The sequence below is a fragment of the Trachypithecus francoisi genome, unplaced genomic scaffold (assembly GCF_009764315.1).
Source record: "Trachypithecus francoisi isolate TF-2019V2 unplaced genomic scaffold, Tfra_2.0 Contig01558, whole genome shotgun sequence".
NCBI classification, from domain to species: domain Eukaryota; kingdom Metazoa; phylum Chordata; class Mammalia; order Primates; family Cercopithecidae; genus Trachypithecus; species Trachypithecus francoisi.
This window is the reverse complement of record NW_022681440.1, coordinates 6,395,123-6,411,988: the sequence shown is the minus strand read 5'-3', so window position 1 is coordinate 6,411,988 and position 16,866 is coordinate 6,395,123. Positions and strand designations below refer to the sequence as shown.

Below are 16,866 nucleotides of genomic sequence, written 5' to 3'. Positions count from 1 at the left end.
AATAGAATTGAGAGTCCAGAAATAAACCCCACATCTGTGGCCAACTGATTTTTTTTTTTTAGACGGAGTCTTACTCTGTCACCCAGGCTGGAGTGCAGTGGTATGATCTCGGCTGACTGAAACCTCTGCCTCCCGGGTTCAAGTGATTCTCCTGCCTCAGCCTCCCAAGTAGCTGGGACTACAGGCTCCCGCCACTGTGCTTGACTGATTTTTGTATTTTTAGTAGAGACGGGGTTTCACCACGTTGGCCAAGGCTGGTCTCGAACTCCTGACCTCAAGTGATCCACCCACCTCAGCCTCCCAAAGTGCTGGGATTACAGGTGTGAGCCACCGCACCCGGCTGCCAACTGATTTTCAAAGAGTGCTAAGTCCACTTGATGGGGAAATGATGTCTTCCACAAATGGTGTTATGACAATTGGATACCCACATGCAAAGGAAGGAAGTTGGAGCTCTACCTCACACCATACACAAACATCAGCTGAAAATGGATCAAAGACCTACACATAAGTGCTAAAACTATAAAACTCTTAGAAGAAAACCTAGGCATAAATCTTTGTGACTTTTGATTAGGCAATGATGTCTTAAATATGATATAAAAATCAAAGGCCACAAAAAAAAAAATAGATAAACTGAACTTTATCAAAATTAAAAACTTTGGGGCTTTAAAGGACCTCACTGAGAAAATAACTCATGGTATAGAAGAAAATATCTGCAAATCTGATGAGGACTCAGTATGGAGAATGTACATCCAACTCCTACAACTCAGCAACAGAAAGACAATCCAATTAAAACTGGGCAAAGGATGTAAACAGATAGTTCTCTAAAGAAGATATACAAAAGGACAACACGCAGGAAAAGATGCTCAACATCCTCAGTCATCGGAAAAATGCAAAACCACAATGAGATACCAGTTCACACCTACAAGGATGGCTATTATCTAAAAAAAAAAAAAAAAAAAAAAAAGAAGCGTTAGTGAGCATGTAACGTAGAGAAACGAGAACCTTTATACAATGCTGGTGGGCATGGGCATGTAACATGGTTCAGCTGCTGTGGAAGAGTCCAGCCGTTTCTGAAAAAAATAAACTTGGAGTTACCACTTGACCCTGCATTTCCACTCCTAAGTATAAACTCAAGAGAATCGAAAACATACGTCCACGCCAGGCCACACAAAAACATGTGCGTGGATTCTCACAGCAACATGACTGACAACAGCTAAAAAGGAGAAACAACCAAACGTTCATCAGCTGATGAATGGAGAAACACAATGTGGCCCATCCACACAATGGAATATTAGCCTTAAAAAAGCAAGTGAGTTCTGACCCATGCTACAACAGGAATGACCCTTTAAAAAATTATGCTACATGAAAAAACCCAGACACAAAGGGTCATACGTTGTATGATTCCATTTATATGACATGTTCAGAACAGATAGATCTATAAAGAAAACAGATTACTGGTTTCCAGAGGCTAGAGAGAGTGGGGAAGGGCTGAGTGGTTAAGCGATAAGGAGTTTTTTTTTTTGTTTTTTGTTTTGAGACAGGGTCTCACTGTGTTGCCTAAGCTGGAATGCAGTGGCACAATCTTGGCTCACTGAAGTCTTGACTTCTCAGGCTCAAGTGACCCTCCCACCTCAGCCTCCTGAGTAGCTGGGACTATAGGTGCACATCACCATACCTGGCTAATTTTTGTACTTTTTGGTAGAGACGGGGACTCGCCATGTTGCCCAGGTTGGTCTCCAACTCCTAGGCACTCACCTTGGCCTCCCAAAGTGCTGGGGTAACAGGGTGAGCCACTGTGCCGGCCAAGGTGTTTCTTTTTGGTGTAGTAAGAATTTTCTGGAATTAGATGGTGGTAATAGAATGGTTGTACAACAGTGTCAATACACTAAAAAGCACTAAATTGTATACTTTGAATTGGTTAATTTGAAATGGTAAATTTTAGGCTACCTTTCTGGGGTGCAGCCTTATCTATCTCGTCCGTGTGACACGACCTCATCATCACAAATTCCCTTTTAAGCCAAGGGCCAAGTGGTTTTGGTTGCTTGTAATTTAAGGGTCTAAAGTGTCCAGGGAACTCACCCAAGGACATTAGACTTGATAGACCAGAGTGTGAACCCTCCGAAATCACATGGGAGACCATGTCACCAAGGGAACCAAAGCAGGGGCAGCGTCTGCACGCTTACCCTGGCGGGGTCCTCCCTCAAGGGCCATAGTCTGTTTTTCTGGGGTGTGCCCACCCGTCCTGACTCTGCGCTGGCACCTCCACCTGGACATGGCTCCAATGGTTCAGCAAAAGGCTTGTGCACCCGACCTTCTCATTTGCTCCCTGGAAAAACAATTTTTTACCCTGTGAGACTAGGTCAACTCACATCAGTATTTTGACTTTTAATTTAACATCTGCGTATTAAACAGTATCTTACAAATGCCACTGAAATGAAGTGGTTGAATGCTGAAGCTCTGTGAAAAGATGTTACCCAAAGGATCACCAACAACTTCAAAGGCCAAGTGCTTTGTCAGAATCACAATGGACCAGCCAGTTACAAATCAGAACTCTTTCAACACCAACTTGAAATAATCATCCTGACACTGTAAGCTTCCCATATGCCACTGCTGCATGAGTGCATAACTTAGTAAAATAAAACAGGAATAGTGATGCGAAGAATTGTCTCCTGACAATTCCAGAGAGAAAAGGAGGTCTGAAAGTGTTTATTTTTAAATAGTGATTTTAAAAGTGAAAAGCCAATCACTTTAGGCAAGAAAACACATATCTTCTAGAAGGAAACTGGCCTGGAATTTACAGATATTATTTTTTCACTTAGAAATGATCCATCATCCATCCATGCATACAGCTTCAACTGCCCCACCTAATTTCATCTTCCTACCACCAGATGTTATTGGTGAATGATCACCTTTAAAACTTTTGTTAGGTTACAGCAAAGAAAAAGCAAATCAACCCTAAAAATACAATTTTAGAAAAGATTAAAAATGTTGGTTCAGTAAAATTCAGAGAAAAACAGGAAATGTTAGGGACGGCCTGCTACTTGTAAGGCATGACAGTGCACATGCTCCCCATTACCATGAGAGTCGTACGTTGTTATCATCAATAAACTGACGCTGACACACTGTTGCCACCCCAGTCTGCAGTTTACATTGTGGTTCACTCTCGTACATCCTGAGTTGGAGAAAATGCAGAATAAGATGCGCCCACCATGGCGGCATCGTACAGGGCGGTTTCGCCGTCCTGCAAGTCCTCTGCGCTCCACCTGCTCCTCCCAGTCCCCGGCAGCCACTGATCTTCTCAGGGTCTCCTCGGTTCTGCTTTTCCACAGAGTTACAGAGTTGGAATCACAGCGTGTGGCCTTTGCAGACTGGCTTCTGTCACTCAGCAATAAGCATTCAAGGTCCCGTCGTGTTTTCCACGGCTTGATCGTTCATTTCTTTTTAGCCCTGAATAATTTTCTGTTGTCGGGATGCACCACAATTTGCTTATTCATTCACTTACTGAAGGACATCTTCGTTGCTTCCAAGTTTTGGCAGTTACGAATAAAGCTGCTATCGACATCCATGTGCAGGTTTATCGACGTTTTCCATCTATTTGGATAAATGAAAAGAGGCATAACTGCTGGATCATACAGGTAAGAATATGTCTAGTTGTGTAAGAAACTACCAAACTGTCTTCCAAAGTGGCTGCCCTGTTTTGCATTCCCACCTGCAGTGATGAGAGTTCCTGTGCCTCCAGCATTTGGTGGTTGTCAGTTCTGGATTTTGTCTCCTCTAGTAGGTGTGTGATGGTGTCTCATTGTCTTGATATGCATTTCCCTGATGACAAACGATGTGAAACATCTTTACATAGGATTATTTGCACCATATTTTCCTTGGTGAGGTCCACATCTTTGGCCCATTTTCTTAAGTTTAAGAAATCTTGAAACATTTTGAATAACAGTCCTTTGTCAGATATGTCTTTTGAAAATATTTTCTCTAAGTCTGTGGCCTGTCTCTGCACTCTCTTGACAGTGTCATTTGCAGAACAGAAGATTCTAATTTTAATGATGTCCAAGTTATCAGCTGGACATCTACTAATCAATTCTTTCTTTGATTGATCAAGCCTTTGGTGTTGTAGCTAAAAAGTCACTGCTGAACCCAAGGGCACCTAGATTGCCTCCCATATTGTCTTCTAAGAGTTTATAGTTTTGCATTTTACACTTCGGTCTAAGATCCTTTTTTTTGAGATGGAGTCTTGCTCTGTAGCCCAGGCTAGAGTGCAGTAGCACCATCTCAGCTCACTGCAACCTCTGCCTCCCGGGTTCAAGCGATTCTTCTGCCTCAGCCTCCCGAGTAGCTGGGACTACAGGTGTGTGCCACCCCACCCAGCTGATCTTTGTATTTTTAGTAGAGATGGGGTTTCAACGTGTTAGTGAGGATGGTCTTGATCTCCTCACCTCGTGATCTGCCTGCCTCGGCCTCCCAAAGTGCTGGAATTATAGGCGTGAGCCACCGCACCCAGCCCAGATCCATTTTTAACAAGATTTTTTTTGTAAAAGATTTAAGGTCTATGTCTATATTTTTATGCATGTGGATGTCTAGTTGTGCCAGCACTATTTGTTGAAAAGACCATTCACTGAATAGCCTTTGCTCCTTTATCAAATGACCTAAGTCAGTATTATTTATGTGGGTCTATTTCTGTACTCTCTATTCCGTCCCATTAATCTATGTGTCTACTCTTTTGCCAACAACACACTGTCTTGATTACTGTAGATTTATGGTAAGTAAGTCTTGAAGTCAGGTAATGCCAGTCCTTTGATTTTATTTTTCTCCTTTAATATTCTGCTGGCTATTTTTAGTCTTTTGCTTCTCCATCTAAACTTTAGAATCAGTTCATCAATATTCACAAAATAACTTGCTGGGATATTAATCAGGATTGTATTGAATGTGTATATCAAGTTAGGAAGAATGAGTATCTCTATAATATTGAGTCTTCCTATCCAGGAACATGGAATATCTCCTCAATTTTTAGTCTTCTTTGATTTCTTTCATCAGAATTCTATAGTTTCTTCATATAGATGCTGTACACATTTGTTAGATTTACACCAAAATATATTATTATGGGGGGAGGGTGATGGTAATATAAATGATACTGTTTTGTTTTGTTTTTTTGACGGAGTCTTGCTCTGTCGCCCAGGCTGGAGTGCAGTAGCACGATGTCGGCACACTGTAAACTCTGCCTCCCGGATTCAAGTGATTCTCCTGCCTCAGGCTCCCGAGTAGCTGGGATTATAGGTGTGCACTACCATGCCTGGCTAATTTTTTGTATTTTTAGTAGAGACAGGGTTTCACTGTGTTAGCCAGGATGGTCTCAATCTCCTGACCTTGTGATCCGCCTGCCTTGGCCTCTCAAAGTGCTGGGTTCCAGTTGTTCTTTGCTGACATATAGGAAAGCAGTTGACTTCTGTGTATTAACCTTGTATCATACAACCCCACTATAATCCTTTATTAGTTCCAGAAGTATTTTTTGTTGCTTCTTTCAGATTTTCATTACCTGCGTTTTCTTTAAAAACTTTGTTATGCTGATTGAAAAAGCAAGAACATTTCTAACAGGCACAATGGACAGTGCATTAGCTTTCTAGGGCTGCCATTACCAAGCCCCATGGACTGAGTGAACTCAACAACAGACATTTGTTCTCTCACAGCCTGGAAGACTGGAAGGCCAAGGTCATGGTCTCAGCAGGGCTGGTTTTGGACCTTGGCTTGCAAATGCTGTTTTCTCTGTTGTCACAGGGTCAAGCCTCTGTACGTATGCGTGTCCTGATCTCGTCTTCTGATATGGACACCGGTAATATTGGATTAGGGCACACCCTGATGACTTCACTGACCCTTAATCAACTTCAGGACCCCATCTCCAAATACAGTCACATTCTGAAGTACGGGGGGTTAGGGCTTCAACTTACAAATTTGCTGGTGGTGGTTGTGGGGAGGAGCAATTCAGCCTTTAACAGGTATATTCTTTAAAAGGTAAAAATATGCCCAACAGCAGTCACTTACTCCTTAATTGGAATGTTATCCTACTACACTGGGAGCTTGTACCATTTGAAAACATTAAGCCATATGGGAAAAATGCAGAAAGGAACATGGAATACATGGATTTGTCCCACAGGAAAAGCATGCTTAGTGTAACCCCATATCTAGGAGACATGAAGGAAACCTTTTCCTTCTCACTTGTCTTCAATCCTGGACCAGAATGGTGTCCGTGGCACTCATCACATCGCAGGTTAGACAGGATTTCTGAGGGGGCCTGGAAATGGAATCACCACACAGAATATTACGTCTGTGGGAAAACGTGTTCACAGTCAACGGAGATCTGACCTGTGGGGCTGGAAGGTGATCTGTGGGATGACAAGGACTGCCTGTTGAGATCCCATTGCATGGCTCCATTATAAGGTGTGTGAAAACCAGAGACCATGCAGCTCTCAGGAACACAAATGCATGGCGAACAAATGCCCAGTGAGAGACCACCGCTAAAGAAACACGAACGAGATCCCCAGAAATGGCACCCAGGAACCCACGTCTGGCTTTACGGACTTATGTGTTTACTGCGGAACAGAATGGACCCGCCCATATGTGCTGCACCCAGGTGGTCTTCTCCTGCATCTCTCAGCGGGATGTGCTGCACACAAGCGGTCTATTCCTGTGTCTCTTGGTGGGATGTGCTGCACCCAGGTGGTCTATTCCCGTGTCTCTCAGTGGGATGTGTTGCACCCAGGTGGTCTCTTCCCGCATTTCTCAGTGAGATGTGCCACACACAAGTGGTCTACTCTCATGTCTCTCAGTGGGATGTGCTCCACCCAGGTGGTCTCTTCATGCGTCTCTCAGTATGATGTGCCACATACAGGTGGTCTATTCCTGTGTCTCTCAGTGGGATGTGCTGCACCCAGGTGGTCTCTTCCTGCATCTCTCAGTGTGATGCGCTCCACCCAGGTGGTCTCTTCCCGTGTCTCTCAGTAGGACATGCCGCACACAGGTGGTCTCTTCCCGTGTCTCTCAGCGGGGGTCTCTCACAGTCTCACAAGTGAGTGGAGCTGCACTGCAGGGATTGAAGCTGATGGGACCCTCATGGCAGATGATCCTGCAGCCACCAAGAGCTTACGTGGGACTGTCATGGGACAGATGTCTGCCAAAGACCATGGGACAAGAACATCAGAAGCCTGTCCCTGAGTGGGTACAAGCTAACGGGGTCAAGGAGGCCACCACAGTGACTGGAGACACGGTGTTGTGGTGGGGAAGGCACCTGTTTTCCTCAGAGGACAGGAAGGCTGGGCCAAACCCGAGTTATAGTCCAAATGGCATCTTCAGAGCACACGAGTAAATGACCCCAAAAAGGCAGCACCCTGACCTGGCCTTGGCTGGGGAGTCCACAGGGGCCTTGGCAGAGCTTGTGTGGACAGTGATGCCTGCCCTGCCCACCTGCTGCAGGCCCTGTGCAGATCTGCAGACAGAAGCCCAAGGCCCAGAAGATACATTCTCCAGGGCAAGTGATGATGACAGAGGTTAACTTCAGTCCCTGAGACCCACCCACATCTGCAGACAACCTCACCTGTCAAAGGCTGAGCATGTTTCCGACTCACTTTCTCAGAGATCACTTTTGTTGGTGGATTTTGGACAGCCAGCGTCTGGGGTTCCCTCTTTCCTTGGCCACTTGGAACCCGAGGAAAAAGTCTCTGCAGCACCTTCTCAACAAACACTGTATGGACAACCGATGAAAAGAAAAGGAAGAAAAGGAACCAGTTATGCAGTTTACTGAATCACACATGCCTTTTACTCCACACAAACACATCCTGAAAGCACCAACGGAGACCCAAGTCCCCGATCCTCCCACTCTGGGCACTGCACACCGGGATCCCCCAGACTCTGCCCCTCGGAGACCCAAGTCCCCGGTCCTCCTGCTCTGGGCACTGCACACCGGGATCCCCTAGACTCTGCCCCTTAGAGACCCAAGTCCGCGGTCCTCCCACTCTGGGCACTGCACACTGGGATCCCCCAGACTCTGCCCCTCAGAGAAACTCCTGAGGCCGACCCTAGAGGACCCCTCACCATCCTGCCATCAACTGACCCTCTCCACAGGGCATCACCCTGAGTCCCGTAGGCTGTGCACTGCCGGCAGGTGCTACCTCTGGCTCCAGATCGCTTGGTTCCTCCCTGTGAGGTTGAGGCACATGCAGGCCGTGACCCCTGTCAGTGGGGCTGTGGTGCTGGGTGGATGGTGTCAGTGGCCCACAGCACCTGGAGCCAGGTGTGTGAATGGAGCAGGTGTGGGGGGCCCTCAGGCAGGGCAGGCACCACCCCACGTCCTCTGGGAACTCGTGGTCTGCACTCTCTCCCTTAAACTGAACGTGTCAACAACTGCGACTGGGGAGAATTCCGTGCACCTGACGCGGTTTAGCCACTAAACAGAGATTCTTTACTTTGCTTGTTTTTGTTTACATTGTTTAAACTGTGGGGACAAACTGTCAAAATGAATAAATATTTCTGCCCTAAGAGTGGTTAATGAACAGCCATTGATCTCAAAATAGCGTAGTGGATAAGGTGTGGGGAAAAGTTAATGAAATGAATTCTTTTAACCTCATAAAATTTAGAAAAAAGACAGCTGCTCTGGAATAACCAAAAGTCGCACAGCAGAAATCAGCACTCCTGACACAAGTCCCTGGTGCCTTTAGGAACAGGGAGGCGGGGACTTGGCCTGACTGGAGGCGTGCAGGGATCTGTCATGGGCTCCCTGAGAGGAGATGCTGGGGGTGGCTTCTAGGCGAGGCAGGGAGGCTCCATGGCCCTACATGGGGACACTGTAGCTGAAGGCACAAACCCTTCCTAATTCTGGCCTCTCGGACAAACACGTGGCAGAAATCACCCTCCTACAGGCCCCGCTGTTAAGAACACTGCATGGGTTTCCACGCAACGCTCACCAGAACTCCCCGTGTCCTCCGTGGACGGACCATGAAAACCCTGAGCACAGAGCTCAGTGGAAGTGGGTCGCAGTGTGATCATGAACACGGGGGCTCTCACCTGAGACTCTGCACCTCCACGGCTCCCAACAAGTGAGCGCAAAGGCTCCTTTTGCTGGGAGGAAATGACCTCTGGTTAAGTGGAAAACCTGAACTGAAACGATGTGATCCCTAAGCCCCCGGGGTCTTCACGAGGTCCTGGCAATGAGAGGGTCCCCATACGCTAATTTTTGAATATGACGCACAAGTGCTCTAGCACAGGACACCTCAAAAGCTCCTGCTGGCCGTGGTGAGCGGGTCTCACCCCTACAGAAAGGGCTGGAGGAGACACCTTGGCTCTCAGGGAGCAAGAGGCGGTCTGTGAAATGCTTCTAAAAATGTACTGCAGTGCTCCCAGGTATGTTCAAAAGAAGGTTCCAAGACTTCAGATACAAATCCAATTGTCACATTTCCTTTAAATGTCAAAGAAGAAAATGTCCTATGCCAGATGACCGACCTGGTGACGAGCAGAAGAGATGGTGGGCAGATAAGATGAGCTTTAGCCAACATCTTCACAAACCAGAACAAATTCAAAGACAAAACCGTAACCAGCCACCCAATTCTGCAAACAAGGACAGGGCGCTCAGAGCTAAAGCCTTGCTGGGCCTGGGGCAGCCAACGCGGACATGTGGCTGAAGTCGTCTCCCTAGGCCCAGCTGCCTGCCAGTGTCTGGAGCTAGGAAAATGCTACGGAGAAATCCCAGGCAATGGTCAGAGCCAGGCAATGCTGCAGAATGCCTGAAGCTGGGCAAGCACAAGACAGTCCCAGGGAGTGGGGCAGGCCCTGACTAAACAGCCACCACCAGGAGACGTTGGGCCCAACCAAGCATCAGATGACAGAGTTCGTGGAAACAAGGCAGCTGATCCCAAAGAAAATGGCAGAACACACCAGGGTGCAGGTCGGAGCGCACTGAGACCCTGCAGAACACAATAGGGTATGGGTCGGAGAGCACTGAGACACCGCAGAACACACCAGGGTGCGGGTTGGAACGCACTGAGTCTGGCCCCAGGTAACAGTCTTTCAAGGTTTCCTGAGGCAGATTTCTGAGCTAAAAGCATCATAAGAATGTGCCTAAAAAAAAAAAGATAGGTAGGGAGCATTTTCACTGAATTCCATCCAGTGCCTGCAATAAATTACATGTATAGCCCAAGTAACAGTGGTTCTCTAACAATACTGTTAAATTTCATGTTTCAAATGAAAACATCTGATATAGGTGTACAGTACATTCAGAATTTTTATAAAAATTCCAAAATGGAAGTAGAAGGTGGGAACAATCTAAAGTCAGTTGGCTTTAAATTCAGAGTGACAGCTGGCAGGGGTTTCTCAGGGATAACTGACAGGGCAGAGGCCACCCTGGGAGTCACAGGCTCCGCCTTCTGTAACACAGTCATTTCTCTTGGAAGAGATTTACATGATTCCAGCTGGCGCAGCGCGCCGGGCCCACAGAACCCCAAGGCCTCTGGGTCTTCAGCCTCTAGGATTTCTGCAATTCCCCTGCAAGCCTGCTGAGGCGCCGCACGAGCAGATTCAGGAAGGGTGGTTCCCAGAACCATGCAGACCAGGAGGTCCAGGCCACATGCCGAGGCCCCAACGCCCTACTAAGGAGCTTCCCCATAGACCACCTAGGCAGGTCCTGGACTCACTTCTCACTGGGAGCAAAGGGCCTGGGGCCACTGCCAGGGCTGAGAGCCTGACCCTCGGGGCTTTGCCACATGAAAGCCCCAGGCCTGGCGAGGCTCAGGGAGGCTGTTTCAACGTGAAAACTTGGGTTTCTGCCCCACCCCAGCCCTGGCTGTGTGAGCCCTCATCCAACAGTGGGCTCCCGCATCGACCAGACTCCGATCCTGCCCCATCCACCCTCGATGCCTCACTTTCGTCCCATTTTCCTCGTCCTCCACCGTTGTGACATCTCTTGCAGCAGTTATGTTTTGGAATTGCTGTAACTTGCGTCCAGTGTTCTCAGGGTGACACTGAGGTCATTCACTTCTGCAGAACTGCAGATGGGCGCTGGCGCCCACAACCGGCTGGGATGCTTCTCTCCGCTGATGCCCTCGGTCGCCTGCAGGTGCTGTGAGGTCTGCTGGATTTCTCCTGGCCAAGCAACTCTCTTTCCTTTAGAACGAACAAACACCGTGGAGGAGACACCTCGGGACTAGATCCTTTTCCTCCTCAATCTCACCCACTAATTCTGGCATCTGCTGGTGGGTCCTGCCGGCAAAAGACGTGGCTGTGGGCTCCTCAGTGGCTTCCTTTCCTCACTCCTTCGGTGTTTATCACACAGAATTCTGTACTGAAGAACTGCCTGCATTTGCACATGTATTGAATTATTACCTTTGTGTTATGTAACACCTAAAAGACTCGTAGATGTTTCATTTGTTCCAAAAACCATCGCCCTGTACTGCCCACATATACTTTGTTGCTCAAATAGTCCCGGCACTGGCCACAAGGTCTGCCGCAGTGTGGATCCAGCGCCCTCCAGCGTGGACCCGGCGCCCTCCAGCCCACCTGGCCCTCCCATGAGCACACAAGGCCCTACAAGGTACCGCAGGCTCATCTTGTGTTTCCTCTGCCTAGGCCTGGAACCAGCAACTTCTCCAAGGAGCCCAATATTTAGAAAGCAGGATGGGGCCCTAGGTGTGCACCTTGCTCCTCTTGTCTTCTGAACACAAAATCTCATCATGCCAGTCCTTGAAAATCACCGACTACTCTGCACAAATGAGGCCTTGGAGGAAGAGGAATGTCCTGGACACCCTCAAAGACAAATGAGATGTCCGAGAGGTAAATGCAGGCCACACAGACATGACCAACGGCAGGACGCCGAGGTGCCCACGAGGAAGGACGAGGACACACACCCGCACCATGCCAGCGTCACCCATGGACATGACCGAAGGCAGAATGCTGAGGCACCCACGAGGAAGGATGAGGATGCATGCTCGCACCGTGCCAGTGTCAGCCACAGACACACAGGATGACAAAGCTGATATCTGGGATAACAAATCAGGATGCCAGGAAGAGCATGCAACTACTTAAGAATGCAGGAAAACAGGCTGCTTAAAATCTTAAGCAAATAATACAATTTAAATATAGAAGTTTAGTCCTTCACAGTTTTCACATGGAGGGTGGGGATGGGAAGAGGGCTGTAGGGATTTGGATGTGCTGATTTACGACGGTCAACACATAAAGATCTGTACAGTTTACAGCCATGGGAAAGACAACGTCCCTTTTCAAATTCAAACTTGAGCATGGTTGTCCAAAAAAACTAAAGCAAAAAGAACACCTTTCGGTAGCCTAGGCTAAACTGGTTTAAGTATCTCATGAAACCTGTGGCTGAAGGGCCTCCATCTTGCACGGGTGTTCTAGAACCTCGTGAAGGAAAACATCTTTCCCGGCGGCCCACACACTCCTGGAGGTCACCGTGTCTGCTCCATCGCTGGAATGAGCCTGAAGCCACGCTGGCTCCCGCTACTTCTGGTAAAAGCCTTGTTACAGAAAAGGCGAGTGTGTCCCTCACAATGCTTCACTGACAGGAGTTACAGCATGATTTTGATATTAAATATTGACAAAGGCTGGTTTTGTGTCATATTATGCATGACCAATGAATTATTCATAAAGCGTCCTGTAAACAGGCACAAAAACAGATGATCTCAAATAGATGCCAAAATGGGTATCTCATTATAAAGTGGGAGATTTTGTCTTCAACAAGAATTTTAATAAATCTTAACCCAGTTTAATACAAATATCCCGGTATCTAAAAATAACTTTGCTGACAAATATACATGTCTAAATATTTGCAGCTGCTAAAATATAAATCATACGGTATTTTTTTAAAGAATACTTTTAACTTTTTAAAATCAGTTTTTAAAAGAGCAAAGTTTAAAAAGCAAAATTAAATATTAATAATTACTTTCCACCAGCTAATATTGCTGGCAGATGCATAGACGAGTGTCACTTCCTCCCAGCCCCGGAGAGGAGAGGATGGAGGCTGGGGCTGGGAGAGACCTCACGGACATGGTGCCACTTTGGGTTTAGCGCCTGAGCTGACAAGCGCCGAGTGTGCAGCCCTCACACACCTGGCCCAGGCACGCAGGGACTTTAACACCAGTGCTTACACTGTTTATTTACACAGAAATCATCAGCTGTTTTAGACCAAAACCACATTACATGGCACTGATGCCCTTGCTGGTTCTTGGAATAGTTAGAGGAATGACATGAGGACCCCACGAACTGCTGGTGGTTTCCTGCAGATCTGGACGTGATTTTGTAAACACAGCCTGTCTTCCAATGGGCCAGCTCTACTTGGTGACTAATACCAAAAGCAGAACATAAATGAAAGGCTTTTTCCCTCCAGAATAACCAGAACACAGTGAAGCATTTGTCATTTTTGGTTTGTTGAAATGCTCCTTTTTGATCTAATGTGTTTTTACCTAAGTGTGTGTATGTCTATGAGCTACAGATGGAGGCTGAAAAAAAATCAAGTTAGAGGTTAAAAGCCTCTTTTCTGTTTACTTTACAATGTGTTGAAAACAAAAGAACCCACAAAAACAGCGCTGGACCAGCTGGTGCGGCGGGAGCTCCCGGAGCCCTCCATGCTGTGTGGCCCAAACGAAAGTGCCTTGTGGTCACAATGACTCCATGTCTGCCAGAAGCCTGAGGCTGGTTCTGTTTGCCTTCCCACACCTCATCAACGTGCTCCGCTTCCAGCAGCAAGAGCAAGTTTTAACTTGAAACTGTAGTGCCCATCAAAAAGCAATCACCGGAAAATAAAAAGGCAGAGGACTGAGTGTTTAATGCCAATCGAAAAAAATAACCTGCAGGAAAACAAATAAATCACCAAGAAGGCCAAGCAATCAGCACTGAGAAATGAAAGACACAACAACAAAAGGCCAAGGCCCAGAAAAACACCCCATCAGAAATTCACATGCCGCAACACCCAGCAGAAATGAGTCCCTTTCACGCGGGAATTCAGTCACTTTGGTATAATCCTCAGAAAGGACTGCTGCCTACACTTGCTATCTCAAGTCAAAGACATAGCCAAATACCAATAATATCCTTCAGTAAAGTGTTCTTTGGAAATTAGACACTTAGGAAAAACTGTAAATATATGTATCTCACAAAGAAACAAAGTTTGACCCTGGAATTGAACCTATTCAATTCTAAACTCTTCCTAAATGCAGTTGCTGATTTTAAAATCGAACAGTTGGGTATGAAACTCTTGGTGCTGGAAGATATTAGAATTAACGATCATTCGTGATTCTCTAAAATTTCAAAAGTTTTGCTATCACCCTTATAAACTGGTGTCTCTTGGGAAAGTGTGACTTTCAGAGAAAATACGTGCACAGCTTATTTGGGGATGTGAAGAATGAGATCAGTTCGAAAGGACCTATTTCAAAATGCGGATGCTCAGGAGAAGCTGTAAAACCGACAGGACCACACGCTTACAGGGATTCACTAAAATAAGAGAGACCACAAATATTCATGAATGACTTTACAATGTGAAGTCACTGGAGGAGAAAACACACTGATGTGGTTTGGCTGTGTCCCCTCCAAATCCCAAGTGACATCTGAGCGCCAGTGTTGAAGGGGGGCCTGCTGGGAGGTGTCTGGGCCATGGGGGCAGATCCCGTGAGAATGGCTTGGTGCCCACCTCATGGTGATGAGCTCTTGGAGATCTGGCTGCTTAAGAGGCTGGGACCTCCACTTTCTCCTGCTCTCCTTCTCTCCTTAGGACGCTGGCTCCCCTCTGCCTTCCCCAAGGGCGGCAGCTTCACGAGGAGACCTCACCAGAAGTGGGTGCTGGCGCCATGCTCCCTGTACAGCCTGCAGAGCCATGAGCCCAGTAAACCTCTTTTCTTTATAAATTACTCAGCCTCAGGCATTCCTTTACAGCAATGCAGAACAGACTAATACTCATAGAGAATAAAATCGGTTTATAACATTCCTTTTTAGTTTCCACTTAACAGATTTACAAACGGAAAAGTGATTAGATTTTCAAACAAGAGTCAGCAGGCTTCTAACATCATATTTAAATGAAAAACTGTTATGGAAAACAAGACTGGAGATAACCATTGTAGAAATTTCCACCATGGCCGGCTTGGAGGTGCTTGCTGCCTGCCTCCTTCACCTGTCACATTGCAGAATAATCATTGTAGAAATTTCCACCATGGCCGGCTTGGAGGTGCTTGCTCCCTGCCTCTTTCACCTGTCATATTACAGAAATCTCCCAAAACATTTCCACTAAAACCACAAAACACACACAAACCACATTATTTCATCAGTTTAGAGAAAATATAAAAATCCTGCTCTCAGTGAACGGCAGCTCTAGCTGATCTTTTTCCTTCTACATCTGCCTGTCTCATTGTAATAAGCATTTTAAATTTAACATTTATCAGGATTATTGCATTTTTTGAAAATCTGATAGTTTGAATTTTCTTTTTTCAGTAAAAACTATGTTTAAATGCCTGCTGAAAATATGCTGGCCCAGTCACAGCTTTCTTTAAAACAATAATCCCGGTGGGATTTTTTTTTTTTTTCATTTTATCCCTGTAATGAGGCAAGGTATTTAGCCTTTGACTATAATCTAGAAATAAAGGAATAAACTGGGAATAGAATTATATCACTTCACAAGAAAGAAAAGTTCAGTATGTTAATTCAACGAGTAGTAGATTCTTGAGGAGTTTTGTAACAGAATGACAGATGGGAAAATAACTGGCTAATATTTAAGCAAAAGTAGGCAAGCTCTGAAATATCAAAAAGAAAGAACAAAAACAAGCGCTCGACATCAAACCAGAAATAACCCTTGAATGGGACATCACTAGAACCTCCCGCCATGACCGATCTGACGTGGGATTCTCACGGAGGAGGTGAAAATACACCAGATCATCATTTTCTACGGAAACTCTAACCTTTGAAAAAAGAAGAAAGCCAGGCACCTGTAGGCCAGGTACTCAGGACGCTGCGTCAGGAGGATGACTTGAGAACCAGCCTGGACAACATAGTGAGATCCGATCTCTACAAATAAAAAAGGAGAAGAAAGGAAATATTCCACGCAAACTTTTTCCAGAGTTTTCCTTGTAATTTTATAACCAGCATCTGTCATATCATGAAGCGCTCACAAACATCTTTTACCTTCACGGGCGGCTGCAACAGTTTTCATTCAGCAACTGGCAAACACACCCAGCGGGGTGCAGAGCAGCCCAGGGGCTTCCGGAGAGGCTGGCACTGCCCAGAGAGGGCACGACCCTCTGGCAGCCCACTCAGTTCTCGGAGTTGTTTTCTCACCGAAACAAGGCTGGGCTAAAACATGCCGAGAGGTCACTGGGAAGGCAGTTCATCAAGTTGCTTGATGAAAATCAGGAGACACCAGATAAACTATACCTTTTACTCCAACATTTTTATTTTTTCCAGTTTCATTACACATTGGCTTTTTCATTAGATAGATCTTGAATTCAGCCCAAAGAACTTGCAACCCATAAGGGATTCCACACCGACAAGCCTGGTGTTGTTTGCACGGGCAGGTTGCGCTCACTGAGGACGCTATCAAGAATGTGGAATCCAGAACCCGGGAAGTACCTCCTGCACCGACACCGCCTTGCCTGGAGCACCAGTGAACCACGGCTGCCCCACTGTGGCCTCCTGGAACCCACTTCTTCCCTGTGCCAGCCAAGAAGGTCCATGTGGTCCTTTTTGGGTGCTGTGGTTTCTCATCCCACGCCCTGATGCAGTGACGCCTCCTAAACTGCTCCCCGCTTCGGCTTCCGTACCTGCTCCCCCACCTCCGGCTTCCGTATCTGCTCCCCCCCTCCGGCTTCCGTATCTGTTCCCCCACCTCCGGCT

At 46.6% G+C, this 16,866-nt stretch overlaps 1 protein-coding gene across 4 annotated transcripts in view; it reads right to left on the bottom strand.

Annotated features, from left to right (window-relative positions):
* Positions 1–16,866, bottom strand: part of ERICH1 (glutamate rich 1) — a 65,224-nt gene that overhangs the window by 41,789 nt on the left and 6,569 nt on the right. For all 4 annotated transcript variants that reach the window (XR_004429166.1, XR_004429164.1, XM_033177764.1 and 1 more), the window contains exon 2: positions 7,589–7,735. Coding sequence is in view for 2 of the 4 variants with exons in the window: in XM_033177764.1 (XP_033033655.1) it covers positions 7,589–7,735 (147 nt within the window). In the remaining 2 variants the exon portion in view is untranslated. The remainder of the gene's footprint in view (positions 1–7,588; positions 7,736–16,866) is intronic.